Raw genomic sequence first — 15315 nt, forward strand, 5'->3', positions numbered from 1 at the left:
CCATCACCAACATATACCACAATTTGTTCAGCCATTCTCCAATTGAAGGGCATCCCCTCATTTTCCAATTTTTGGCCACCACAAAGAGCGCAGCTATGAATATTCTTGTACAAGTCTTTTTCCTTATTATGTCTTTGGGGTACAAACCCAGCAGTGCTATGACTGGATCAAAGGGCAGACAGTCTTTTATCGCCCTTTGGGCATAGTTCCAAATTGCCTTCCAGAATGGTTGGATCAATTCACAACTCCACCAGCAATGCATTAATGTCCCTACTTTGCTACATCCCCTCCAGCATTCATTACTTTCCTTTGCTGTCATGTTGACCAATCTGCTAGGTGTGAGGTGATACCTCAAAGTTGTTTTGATTTACATCTCTCTGATTATAAGAGATGTAGAACACTTTTTCATGTGCTTATTAATAGTCTTGATTTCTTTAACTGAAAATTGCCTATTCATGTCCCTTGCCCATTTTTCAATTGGAGAATGGCTTGATTTTTTTGTACAACTGGTTTAGCTCTTTATAGATTTGAGTAATTAGACCTTTGTCATAGGTTTTTGTTATGAAGATTGTTTCCCAATTTGTTGCTTTCCTTCTAATTTTAGTTACATTGGTTTTGTTTGTACAAAACCTTTTTAATTTGATGTAGTCAAAATTATTTATTTTGCATTTTGTGACTCTTTCTAAGTCTTGCTTGGTTTTAAAATCTTTTCCTTCCCAAAGGTCTGACATGTATACAATTCTGTGTTCACCTAATTTACTTATAGTTTCCTTCTTTATATTCAAGTCATTCACCCATTTTGAGTTTATCTTGGTGTAGGGTGTGAGGTGTTGATCTAAACCTTATCTCTCCCACACTGTCTTCCAATTTTCCCAGCAGTTGTTTTTATCAAATAGTGGATTTTTGTCCCCAAAGCTGGGGTCTTTGGGTTTGTCATAGACTGTCTTGCTGAGGTCATTTTACCTCAAGTCTATTCCACTGATCCTTCTTTCTGTCTCTTAGCCAGTACCAAATTGTTTTGATGACCACTGCTTTGTAATATAGTTTGAGATCTGGGACTGCAAGTCCTCCTTCCTTTGCATTTTTTTTTTCATGATTTCCCTGGATATACTTGATCTTTTGTTCTTCCAAATGAACTTTGTTGTGGTTTTTTTCTAATTCATTAAAAAAGTTTTTTGGTAGTTCACTGGGTATGGCACTAAATAAGGAAATCAATTTGGGTAGGATTGTCATTTTTATTATGTTAAATCATCCCACCCATGAGCAGTCAATGTTTTTCCAATTGTTTAGATCTAGTTTCAATTGTGTGGAGAGTGTTTTGTAGTTGTGTTCATATAGTACCTGTGTTTGTCTCAGCAGATAGATTCCTAAGTATTTTATATTGTCTAGGGTGATTTTAAGTGGAATTTCTCTTTCTAATTCTTGCTGCAGAACTGGGTTGGAGATAGATAGAAATGCTGATGACATATGTGGGTTTATTTTGTATCCTGCAACTTTGCTAAAGTTGTTGATTATTTCAACTAGCTTTTTGGTTGATTCTCTAGGATTCTTTAAGTAGACCATCATATCATCCCCAAAGAGTGATAACTTGGTCTCCTCTTTGCCAATTTTAATACCTTCAATTTCTTTTTCTTCTTTAATTGCTACTGCTAGTGTTTCTAGTACAATGTTAAATAATAGAGGTGATAATGGGCATCCTTGTTTCACTCCTGATCGTATTGGGAAGGCTTCAACTTTATCCCCATTGCAGATGATGTTTGCTGATGGTTTTAGATAGATACTGTTTATTATTTTTAGGAAAGGCCCTTCTATTCCTATACTTTGTAGTGTTTTCAATAGGAATGGGTGATGTAATTTATCAAAAGCTTTTTCTGCATCTATTGAGATAATCATGTGATTTTTGTTGGCTTGCTTGTTAATATGGTCAATTATGTGGATGGTTTTCCTAATATTGAACCATCCTTGCATTCCTGATATAAGATTTTTTTCATCTATATTCATTAGGGAGATTGGTCTATAGTTTTTTTTTCTCTTTTTTTCACCTGCTTGGTTTTGGGATGAGTACCATATTTGTGTCGTAAAATGAATTTTGTAGAACTCCTTTTTTGCTTATTCCATCAAATAGTTTGTATAATATTGGGATTAGTTTGTTCTTTGAATGTTTGTTAGAATTCATTTGTGAATCCATCTGGACTTGGGGATTTTTTCTTAGGGAATTCTTTGATGGTTTCTTCAATTTCTTTTTCTGATATGCTGTTGTTTAGGTAATCTATTTCTTCCTCTGTTAGTCTAGGCAAATTAATCCATATCACCTAGATTGCCATATAATTGGGCATAATAGTTTTTGATTGCCTTAATTGCCTCTTAATTAGAGATAAGGTTTCTCTTTTCATCTTGAATACTGTCAATTTGGTTTTCTTCTTTCCTTTTTTAAATTAGATTGACCAGTACTTTGTCTATTTTATTTGTTTTTTTCAAAGTACCAGCTTCTTATTTATTTATTTATTATCTTATTTATTTATTTATTGTCTTATTTATTAGTTCAATAGTTCTTTCACTTTAAATTTTATTAATTTCTTCTTTGATTTTTAGGATCTCTAATTTAGTCTTCATCTGAGGATTTTTAATTTGTTCACTTTCTAGTTTTTTAATTTGCATACCCAATTCACTGACCTCTGCCCTTCTTAATTTGTTAATATATGAACTCAAGGATATAATAAATTTTCCCCCGAGTACTGCTTTGGCTGCATCCCATAGATTTTGAAAGGATGTCTCATCATTGTAATTTTCTTCAATGAAATTATTATTGTTTCTATGATTTGTTCTTTGTTTTGGAGAATTGTATTGTTTAATTTCAAATTAATTTTTGATTTTCCTCTCCATGTACCCTTACTAATTATTATTTTCATTGTATTGTGACCTGAGAAGATTGCATTTATTATTTCTTCTCTTTTGCACTTTTTTGCAAGGTTTTTATGCCCTAGTACATGGTCAATTTTTGTGAATGTACTATGTGCTGCTGAAAAGAAGGTATATTCCTTTTTGTCTCTATTTTTCTCCACATATCTATTAACTCTAATATTTCTAAGATTTCATTCACTTCTCTGACCTCTTTCTTGATTTTTTGGTTTGATTTATCTAGGTCAGAAAGAGGAAAGTTCAGGTCTCTAGTATAGTTTTTCTATCTATTTCATCCTTGAGCTCCACTAAGTTTCTCCTTTAGAAATGTGGATGCTATGCCATTTGGTGCATACATGTTGAGTCCTGATATTTCCTCATCATCTATACTGCCTTTTATCAGGATGTAATTACCTTCCCTATATCTTAACTAGATTTATTTTTACTTTGGCTTTGTCAGATATCATGATTGCGACTCCTGCCTTCTGTTTATCAGTTGATGCCCAATAGATTTGGCTCTATCCTCTTATTTTCACCCTATGTGTACTGATTGATGATTGATTGATTATGATTGATTACCAGCTGTGTATTTCCCAGCATTTTGATTTCTACTCCTAGTCCTGCCTTTTCTTCTTTCACTATTTCCTTCTACACCAATATTTGTTTTTAATCAGCCCCCCTAGTTCCCACCCTTATTTTGCTTCCCTTTCTACCCCCTCCCTTATTTTCTTTGCAGTCGTTTTAAACTACCCTCTACCCTCTCCCTCCCTACCAGTCCGTTTGTTACCCTTATACGCCCCTAGAGGTTGCGAATCTATTCTCTGCCCCAATGGATTGGATTGTTATTCCCTCAATTTTATACCCTAGAGTTGAATATTTCCTGTGTCCAACCTCTTTACCCTTCCAGTGTATTGATGTTCTCCCCCCTCCCACCATGAGCTTCTTTGTGACATATAAATTGACCTCCTTTTGTTTCTTTTCCCATTTCTTTTAGTATTAACCTTTTTTTTTTAAGCTCTAGTTATATATATGTACACACACATGTATTGTAAAGGGTGAAATTATGGTTGAGAGTGAAAAAAACATAAAAATTTAAGTGGTTGTCAAGGGAAATCCCAAATAATAAAATACCCAAGTCATCTGCCAAATGTTATGGTGATTTAATTGATATAGTAGAGAAGATTTTAAGAAGAAGGAAGGGGCTAGTACCAGGCAGGAAGATAGATCTAGAAAGTAAGGTTTTGAGTGTGAAGAAGGAAAGAATCAGCTTGACCTCCAGAGAGACTTAGCTAAGATGCCCGAACCAGAAATCAGCTCCAGGGCAAACCCACCATCCAACACTCCAAGATGTCAGAACACTTAGCATTGTGCCAGCCAGAGTCATCTCTCCAGGGAAAGAGAAAGAGGCAGCCCATGACGTGCCTGATATGGACATTTTTACAACCCTTTTCTGCATCTCATCTGTACCAATGAGGACTTAGTTTGACTTAGGATAGCCCAGATGTCTGTCCTTTTTTTTTTTTGCATATGTCTGTTGAAGGCCATCTGCTCAGATAATTAAATCTTGAGTTTGATGCAGACCTTTCAAAACTTGTTAAACTGAGTAGGATGGAGAATGTGGGTTTCCAAGACCTGATTTTGTTATTCCAAGTATCTCCATTGTTATTGATCAGGAAATAGCTAAATCAGATCTTTGAAAGAATGGTCTGATTAGGGTAGAATAGTTTTAAAATTCACAGTATATGTATTTATGCATACATATATCTATATACCTATTTATGTCTTGTTATTTCATTCTATACAGTTTGTCACTGTTCCCTCTAAGTGTAATTCTTCTAGGTGCCCAGGTGATAACAACAGTTTTTAAGAGTTACCAATGAGCTCTTTTCTTATAGGGATACCTATCATTTTAACTTATTGAGTCTCTTAAAATTTTGTTTTTCTTTTCTCCTCTTTTTAAATTACCTTTTGATGGTTCTCTTAGTTCTTTTGATGAGTTCTGTGCTTGGACATCACATTTTCTGTTCAGGTCTGGTCTTTTCTTTACAAATTCTTGGAATTCTTCTATTCTGTTAAATGACCATACTTTCCCCTGTAAGAATATAGTCAGTTTTGCTGGGTAGTTGATTCTTGGTTGTAGACCTAGTTCCCTTGCTTTCTGGAATATCATATTCCATGCCTTTTGGTTCTTTAGTGTAGATGCAGCCAGATCTTGTGTTATCCTCACTGTGGTTCCATGGTATCTGTATGACTTTTTCTTGGCAGCTTGTAATATTTTTTCTTTGGTCTGATAGTTCTTGAATTTGGCTATAACATTCCTGGATGTTGTCATTTGGGGGTTGATTACAAGAGGTGATCTGTGGATTCTTTCAATCTCTACTTTTCCCTCTTGTTCTAGAATATCAGGGCAGTTTTTTCTTGAATAATTTTCTGTAGTATGATGTCCAGGCTTTTTCTTTTGTCATGGTCCCTCCTCAAACGATTTTCTAAATCTTCTTTATGGTGAATGAGATGTTTCATGTTTTCCTCAATTTTTTCATTCTTTTGGTTTTATTTTATAATGTCCTGCTGCCTTGTGAGGTCACTTAATTCTAGTTGTATTCTGGTTCTTAAAGACTGGATTTCATCCCTGGGTTTTTGGTCATCCTTCTCCTTCTGGTCTGATTTTCTTTAATCCTCTCTGTCTCATCTTTTATCTCCTTTGCCTCATTTTTGAGCTGGTTGATTTTTGGCTTTCAAGACACTATTTTCTGTTTCCAGATGACTTAAGTTTTTAAGTTCTTTTTCCAATTGTCTTCAGTGTCTCTTAATTATTTTGAATTGCATTTTTAGTTCTTCCAAAGCCTGTATCCAATTTGCTCGGATTTCTGATTCGTTTGCTGATCCTTCCCTCTCTGATCCATTTGCTCTTTGCTCGTTGCCTGTACAGAAGCTGTCTATTGTAATTTTTTTCTTCTTTTTCTGTTGTTTGCTCATATTTACCCCTTTTTTTCTCCCCGTATTTGTGCTCTTGCTCCTCTCATTTTTTTGGTTTTGGGGGTTTCTGTCAGTCTCCCCTCTTGGAGCTTTGCCAGAAGATCTCTTGGTACAGTCTGTGGGGGATGGGTTTTGGAGTTTGAGCTTCCCCGTCCTCTGGAGGCTTTTGATTGGATTAAAGTCCAGCAGTCTGTGAGGGAGGGGTGTTTGAGTTTGGCATTCCCTGACCTCTGAAGACTTAATATGGAGGGTCTCAGCTGCTGTTACCAGGCTGCCTGCTCTTCGCTCCCTCTCTCTAGCTCCTTTCTCGCCGCTTGTGTTTGACACTCTGAACCTGGCACAGCTCTGCCCGCAAGGTACACCCTCTAGACAAGCACCTTTGCCTGCTCAGAGGTTCCCACTGCCGCTGGAGGCTTAGTGCTCAAGGTGGGGGGGGGAGGGGTCCTGGAACCTTCCTCCTGCCTTTCCCTTAAACCCGAGTGTTCTCAGATTCCAGCTTGTGGGGGGCTTACTTTTTGGATTGAGTCCAGCAGGAGAGTTCCTTGGCTCTGTCCTGTTGTTAGGTTTCATTTTCAGAGGTCTGAACTTCTGCTGCTTCTAAGCCACCATCTTGACTCCACCCCTTCTAAGTAATTTTCTTAAAAAACATTTGTCACACATAAAAACTTATGTGAGGTTAAGTGAGTTGCCCAGGATTACATAACTAATGACTGAAATTGGATTCAAACTTGGGTCTTTTTTGACCAAAGGCCCAGTTGCTTGACCCAATTGCACCACCAGATGCTATAAAGATATGATCTTGATTTCAGTGTTTTAGGGAGAACTTTCAGGGTTGGGTTGACATTTGTTCTCAGAGGCAGAATTTGAATTTAGGCTTTCTTGTTGCTAAGGCTAATCTCAGGAATGATGCTTGTCAGAGTGATATATTCTGTTCTTTTAAATATAGCTAACAATCTCTTCTATTTTTATGGCTTTATGAGAATTAGAATATTAGCCATTTTATCTTTCTAAAACTTCCTTAAACTTAAGATCAATGACAAAAAAATCTCATCAGATTTACAAGGAACTGATAGCCATTACTTATAACATTTTCTGGAATAGTAAATAAAAAAATACTCATTGAGCATCATCTAAGGATACAGCACTGTGGACTATGTGAACACAAATTGAAGTACACTGGGGAAATGATGCACTCTTCCTGCTATTAGCCAATTGCATGTTAGGGGAGATTACTTAACTGCTGCTTGTTTGTTCATCTACAAATGAGAAAATCGAACTAGATAATCTCTTGAAGGCCCCCTACATTGCTAAAAATCTGATTCTACTAATTTTGCCAATTACCAAGAAGGGGAAAGATCCCCAAAATAAAAAAGCTGATATAAAATACTTTGTATTTTGTTTGAATTATCTGAAAGAGAAATATAATACATTACACTAACTTTTCTAGGTTTCCATTTCAGCCTCTATAAAACTAGTCAGATTAGATAATTCTAAGGGTTTATCTACTTTACATTCTATGATCCTGCTACTTCCAGTTGTGAGTCAGAAGGCCCAGTTTTAACCTTTTAAAAATCCAAACCCCAACAACTTGGTATTATGCTACCCTCTAGAGAAAAATAAACTTGGACCGTTACACCAAATGTGAAAATGTCAGGAAGAAAAATAGATATTCTAATTTGTTCCCTTTTGGAGTTAAAGAGTATGAAATAAGAACTTGAATTGGGAGGGCTTAAATAATATATTCCAGATGATCATTTTATATCATTAACCTTTTAAAAATATTTGCTAAGTGCCAGGTACTGTCAGTAAAACCCAGATTTCCAACTGGTAAGTAATCATTAAGTGACTCAGAAGGTCCAGTCTTAGCTTTTAAAATAATCACATTTCCTCCACATAGGCACCTAATACCTTGATTAATGTAACAGCTTCCTAATTCCTTTGTCTCCTGTTTTTCCCAACTCCAGCCCATCTTCTACATAACTGCCAAAGGAACACTCTTATAGTTTAGATCTGAACATTTTACTTTCCTATTTAAGAAACTTCAGTGGCTCCCTATTGCCTCTAGAATAAAATCAGTCAAACTTGCCCTCATACCATTTTCCATCTTGGAATCCCTAGCTGCTTTTGTATTTTAGTCAGAAGTGCCGTCTATTAAGTGAGACTTTTGCTTTTTTTTTTCCGCTCTGAATTGGATTTACTTTTTATATACTTATATATGTAGGTGTTTGATAGAACTCCTTGAGGGTAAGAACTTTTAAAGTTTATCTTTAAATGTCTTGCACCTAGTACACTATAAAAATTAATATTTGTTGATTAATCTCATATCCTTATATAAGAAAGGAAAACTATGATTTTCAGTAAGTGGACAATTAAGGATCCTTCTGATTCAGTGACACTACATACTGAGTATTAATTTTTTTCTCTAAGTGCTCTGCAACCTTAAATTCACAGAGAATATACTTTAGATTCCTTACTATATTTTTGATGTTGCCTTTCTGTATATCATTTCCCCATATATTATATACATTTTGTATGTTAAGTTAGCACTTTACATTTTTCAAAATACACATACATGTTTCTTGACTCCATAAGTTAACTAAAGGGATTTTATTGGGGGAAAGACATGCAATGGAAACATACAATAGAAATTCTTCTGGCTTTGAATGCTTCAAATTTTCTCATCTTCACATTTGCAATTGTTTGCAATTGTTTGTATTGTCATATGTCTTCTCTCATGTTGTCTTGTATCCATCCAAGATTTTCAGGCATCAACAATGGATCTTCTTTATTTAACCTCTCAATATTTTTAACACTCAGTTATCATGTAAAATAACTAAGAGGCATTTTGCTTTAAGAAGGGAATAAAAGCACCATTCTTTTTTCTATTAAATCCACATTATGGGAAAGAAAGAAAATTACTGCTTTTTCATTTAAAGTACAGGCTTGGAGTTCCTCAGATATGTACATTTTTCACAAGTGGGATAAGTTATATTCTACACACTAAACAGGTATACTTAAGGTAACCAAAGTAAACCTGAATGACCAATTTTTCATTTGAATTTTCTAATTCAATATAGTGATTTAAAGATATCTGAGTTTTCAGTTTATTGGAAAAAAATGGGCAGAACACCTAATTTGTTGTAAAGGCTTTCTCTACAAAACATATTAACTAGTAGTTCTCAGCAGTATAATACCAGAAAGCTATTCTGCATAGAAAAGAATTTAATATTAATTTCAAAAACAAAGCTTTTCTCAATCACTTCGATTTTATACCTTTCTACCACATCTACCTTAGAAGACTTCTTAATTTAGCAAAGCTATTGTGAAATATGCCTTTGATCTTGCCTTAGAAACGTCCATAATCATTAAGAATTCTATTTTCCCAAAGGTGGTCATTTTTGCCAACAAAATTGTGGACTAGGCTCCTTTTTAATAGAAATAACTCAAAGTTTGTTGAAAATTAGAAACTTTAATGAGATTGAAGACCAATAACCTCAGGATTATTAACAACTGATAATTAGCATAAACTTCATGTCTAAAACAAGTCATTCTTAGTAATAAACTTCTCTGGTTGATGGTTGTCAAATATTTATATAGTTTGGACTAAAATCCTGGAGGCTTTCTATTTACTTAAAAAAAAAAAACAAACAAAAAAACCAAACCCAAACAAACCTTAAAATGTTCAAGTGATCCACCCCCTAAACAGTAAGGCATAAAAGCTACCCAACAAAATTTAAAGTGTCTCTCTATGTGTCTACCTTTTTTAGAAATCCAATTTCATAAATAGCAGTTCAAGAGACTGAACCTAATTTGAGATGACATGCTATTATCCAACTGGCATACGATAATTAATAATATGTGAAAAAGGTGGCATATATATGTATTATGTATTTGAAAGTTTATTCATTGTATAAATTTTCATTTCTTTTAAAGATTACAAAACCTGACAACTTGTGTCAGGAATACAAGCAATATCTTTTCAGGATTGTTCATGTATACAATTGAAATAGTTTAAGATTACATATTAACAGTATGATTGGAAAATTTCCTAGATCAGACCTGGGAGTAATTTAATCATTTAAACTGTTCAGTAATATTTGATCTTGTATAAGCATTTTTTAAATTATGGTAGAAGTGCCAAGCATCTGATGCTACTTTAACTGCCTAATAAAAGGTACAATACATTATTAATTCATCATATAGTACCCTGGGCTTCCTGGCATGCCATACTAAAGAAACTAATACAAAGTATAATCATATAATAGTAGAAAAATATTTATCTGATTTTTATCTTTTTTAAAAACTATTAAGGTACAGTACATACTCACTCTGAACCCCTCCCCCAGCAAAAACCGCAAAATAATTACATCCCTCTTGTATACACCTCCTTTTTATTAGAATAAGAGCTAAGATAAAGCTAATAAATTTACATCATTTTTGAGTTAAAACTCATCACCCAATAATCTTTAAGTTCACCAAAGAATGGCATACCATGAAGCTTGCTTTTTTCTTCCAATAAAGTAGCAAAGCTTTAGAGGTAATGTAAATTACATTTACTAAAATAAAACAAAACAAGCTATATTCTTATGTTCTTGCTTGGTATTTAAAATATTTTTTTAAACACTTCAATTGAAAATGCTCAGTATGTTTTGTTCAATATTATAGTGATTACAATAGAAGTAAAAATCTTCACTCCCCACTAGACAGCAGAACTAAGCTACTTAATATTACAGCCAGACTATTTCTCTCATATACACTTACATATAATAACTGGCAACTTAACTCTGAAGTTTTGTTTTGTCTGAGGTTTACCTATGAATTATTTCCAATTTTTCTAGTCCACTAACCTCTACTTGCACTTTGTGAGAAGATCTGGGAGTAATCACTGGGACAGAAATCTAAACTGCTGATCTTCAACTTCAAGGTTATGTGGCAGTTGTGAGAAAAGTGCCTTAAGAGGTAGGAGGTGGGCTCTCATCCCAATCCTTGGGATTCTTTTGAGACAAACAGTTAAAAGACTGGTTAGAGCAAAGTGATGAACACAAGATTGAGATCCTAGACTTACGAAAACAAAGGTGTTTCAGTTATTCGACTTCTTTGAGACACATACTACATAAAATCTCATAGTCAGAAATAGCACTAAGTTGTTTCTAACTGCTTTGATTGTCTCTTATAGCCATAAAGACCCATCAACTGGAAAAAGAGTGGTTATGTGTGGATCTGTAGAATACCACAGGCATTAAAAACCTCATTTTATTCCTTCATTAAGTGATCTCCATAAATTCTTATTTGAGAATAGCAAAATATAAGCACCCTAGAGATAAAGAGGTCTGCCTTTATTAACTGTAGTCACAATACTGATTTAAGTCATCTAGTCTAGTTTTTGAATTTAAAAAACAAGGATTGAAGTCTAAACTTAACTAGCTAGTCATAAAGAACTCCATTTATCACAGTGACAGACCTGGTATGACTGGAACTTTCTGGGACAAGCACAAAAATCAGTTCTGGAAATGATCCTAATACAATTATACATTTAAATGGAAAATACTTGGAAGTGATGCCTAATATAGCTAATAAACCAGAAAAAGTGATTTGTAAAAAAAACAACCAAAACTTTTAATTTTAATGCAATCTCTTAAAAAAAGGAAATTGACAAAACAAATGGTGATTGTGCCCCAAATAGTCTTTAGTATATTGTAATATTAAATTTCTTTCACTTTGGATAAAACCAATCTTTCTAATAAATAATACTTTAATTTTTAAAATGCCTCCCATTACAGGCAAGATGTAAATTGATATTACGCCAAGAGGACTAAAAAGCAAGAAGGAGCGTTTCCAAAATAGTCTATTACCATGTAGATTCTAAATGGCAACTTAATTGTTGAGGGAAGTAAGAATAAAATGTCCATGTTAATACAATAACTAGAGAAAGGTGGAAGAATTGGATTCATAGATATAAAAAAGGTAAAGTAAAAAAAAAGGAGCCTGAATTATTTTTATAAACCTGCTTTTTAACCGACTGTGATAGCTTTGTGGTCAGGTGAATTGCTATTTACAGAATAGGACAATTTATTGAAATCTAGCAGGTTAAGACCACATTACTTTTTTAATACTAAAATCAGTGTAGCCACAAATAGAGAAGGGAGACTTTGTATTATAGTTGTGTATGTAGTCTCCCTTATAAGCTCCCTGAGGGCAGCCAGTCTTTTCTTAATCTGTGTTTCAGAAGACAATAGATATTCAATAAATATTTGTTGAATGTTAATCCTAAGAAAAATTTAATGCTCATTTTACTTGCCAAGTGGCAATATGTAGGGGAAATAGCATGATGTGGTAGAAGATTTAAAGGATTAAGAAGTCTTAAGATTCTAGGATTGGAATGAACTTCTAGTCCATGTAGTTCATCGAACCCATCTCTCTCACTTTACAGATAAATTAATGAGGGCAGAGAAGTGACATGATTTAGCAATAGTCTCACAGGTAAGAAGAGGCAGAGCTTCTGACTCCAAATTCAGGGTCCTTTTTATTATACCACAGTTTCCTTAGATTTTATCCAGCTTAGCTATGTGACTTTGAACAGGTTATTTTAAATTACAGAACCTTAGATGGCCTAACCCTCTTTTTACTTCAAGGGAAACAGAGTCAGTAACTTGGTTTCCTCATTTGCAAAACAAAAAGAGTTTCTTAGATAATTTCTAAGGTCTTTTTTTTTTTAGTCAGTAAATTTTAGTCAATAAAATAACGTTAATATCAACAAAATATTTTGCCTGAAATTTATCTTGTCCTGTCCCAAATCATGTCAACTGTGAATCTTTAGTTCAATCAAAGTAGGTAAAAAATATTCCTTCTTTCTGGGCAATGGAGAAAACACGAATACTTTCCTAGATATCAGCGTTACATTAATTTTTCAAAGTTTCTTTCTGGTGCACCACCAATATGCTATCATTCTTATTCCATATGATTTCTAATAACTATTCTGGATAACCTGGGGTGCAGATATTTAATTAGCAAGCATTCTTTTTATTTAGTTTTAATCTCTCTTTTTAACTCACTTCCAACCTATGAGATGTTCTAGAAACAGTTATTTCCTCTATTCAAAATCATCAAGAACTATACAGCTTATAGAGAATCTAGTCCTTGTTTCTTTGTTCTTGTTATTCCTAATATCAAATCTATATGACATTAATAAATAGGCTACCTCCCAAATTTAAGGCATGATAAGCAGTTTCCATAAGATATTTAGTTAAACCAAACCAAAACCTTGTTTTGTACTCTTATGGAAATAATCAAGCTTTTGGCATGAAAAACATTTCTGATTTATATTGGCTTAGTGTTTAAGATTTAACTAAGCACATTCAGAATGAGGTAAATTAGTTTATTTCTTCTTTGCTTAAGTATCTTTCATGATACTTAGACTGATTAGCTAATAGCATAAAGGGAACCGAGTTAATTAAGCACTATCATGATTTGTAACAGCGACATTTGCAAAATATGCATATATATATGCACATATTTATATGACACCTGGTATTCTGGCAGAGATCTGCATCAGATACTCAACTTAGGCAATCATTTTTGCATAAATTTCAATGGTGATACAAAATAGTGATATCTGCCAAATTATAGCTCTCTAATGAACACTGGGAATCTGGGTAAGTGTAGTATAGGAGGAAGTATCCTGACTCCAGGAGTGCATAAAATCATTTATAAAGATGAACCAATTTCCCATTTTATCTTTCCAGTTCAATACTACGTGGTCAAGAATACTTTTTTTCTTATAAGAAAAGCTTTAAATTCAAATGCAGAGCAGATTTATGCATCAATTTCAAACCAGCACCTAATACTATTTAAATACCAGTTGTAGCCTACAATGGACACTTGAGTTTTTGATAATCTTTTTTTTCTCTAATTGTCTTACTAAACCATTATAATTCTCAAATAAAATTCAAGAGAAAACAAAGTTAGACCACAAACAAGCCAATATTAATCAATACCATTCATGATTAAAAAGTGCAAGGGAAAAAAACCCTAAAACCAACAAAGTTGTAAAATGGATAGGCTTACTTTCTGGCATATTCTTGATACCATGTCTCACACACATGACAATGCACTACTCTGACTTGCTCTATCATAACAGCTCCCTAGAGCTTACAGCACCTCATTTTAAGAACAAAATCAGTGACGCAGACATGAGGAAAGGTTTGTACAAGATCATAGTATTACATTCAATGGCTGTTCAGCAATCAGGTAATTTTTGAGCTGTCCAACAATACTGATTAATCCAGGTGAACTGCTTAACCAGATTTAATTGTCAAATTGATTCATAATAAGGTCCAAGTTAAACAAGGCATGTATACATTAAAGAAAGCAGTACAGAAATGTACTGTATATGAATTGTTTACAAAAACATACAAAATGTTGGATGGCACAAAGGATACAGTGCTAATATAAACGGATTGTTTAAGTTAAGTGCTTAACAGAAACTGTCCATCCTTTTAAGTAACAAAGAATATTTTGGGGGACAAGAAAAATTCCCTATAAAAATAATGCTATATGGTAGAGAGTACTTTATTATTCAGTGTGTGTATGTATATATGTATATATTCTCATATATACATATAAATATGTGTGTGTATATATATTTTTTATTTAATGACGGAGGTGGTGTTCATGACTCTTCTGGTTGATTCAGTGAACATATCTTCATTACTTCCATTATTCATTCCATTCAAAGCTCCAGAAAAGTCTAACTTTCCAACAATCATTTAAAGCAAGAACAGATGAAAGCAGGAGCAGCAGGAGCAGCAGCATTATGGGTACCAGCTGGGACAGTGTGTGCTTGCAGGTATCTCTCAGGTATGTGCTACCTGTTGCCATGATTTGTGCTATCATCTTATACCATGGTACCAAATAAAAGGCTGAGGTCACTTCAGAGGGCTGTTGAGGTAATTTTTTTAATACCTCTCCGCTGGGCAAGTGTAGAACGGCCTACTGGTTCCAAAACTGGTGACTGGTTGCGGTTTAGAGCAGAATATGTAGCTGCCATAGCACCCTAAAGGTGTTGAAAGAAAAATCAGTGCACTATATAGATTGGAGAACAAATCAAGTGTATACCAAATATGAAATGCAGACAAATCTTTTCACATGATATATTAACTATATTAGGTATATGACTGAAATAAACCAAGTAGTTAAAATCTCTTTTGGCTAAAACAAAGACAATGGAGACTCATATTTAGCATGAGAAATGGAGTATATTTAGTTTGGTGGGATGGTATTGGGAGTTATCTTTGTTATAGTTACACTAAACAGTACTAACTCTTATTAAGGGAAGGGAATCAAGGTTTCTTCAGAGACTTGCACTGGACAGTACTCATTAGCTATCTGATCTGGCAGATGGAGAAACTAGAGACCCAGGAGCTGCCAAGAGCAATGTTAATG

The 15315-nt window shown here is 34.1% G+C and overlaps 1 protein-coding gene across 9 annotated transcripts in view; it reads right to left on the bottom strand.

The window, feature by feature from the left end:
• Positions 1–9323: 9323 nt before the first annotated feature.
• Positions 9324–15315, bottom strand: part of RPS6KA3 (ribosomal protein S6 kinase A3) — a 110934-nt gene continuing 104942 nt past the window's right edge. For all 9 annotated transcript variants that reach the window (XM_056793330.1, XM_007493438.3, XM_007493436.3 and 6 more), the window contains one exon: positions 9324–14926. In XM_056793330.1, coding sequence (XP_056649308.1) covers positions 14804–14926 — 123 coding nt within the window. In that variant the 3' untranslated portion in view covers positions 9324–14803. The remainder of the gene's footprint in view (positions 14927–15315) is intronic.

The sequence above is a fragment of the Monodelphis domestica genome, chromosome 4, assembly GCF_027887165.1.
Source record: "Monodelphis domestica isolate mMonDom1 chromosome 4, mMonDom1.pri, whole genome shotgun sequence".
Taxonomy (NCBI): Eukaryota; Metazoa; Chordata; class Mammalia; order Didelphimorphia; family Didelphidae; genus Monodelphis; species Monodelphis domestica.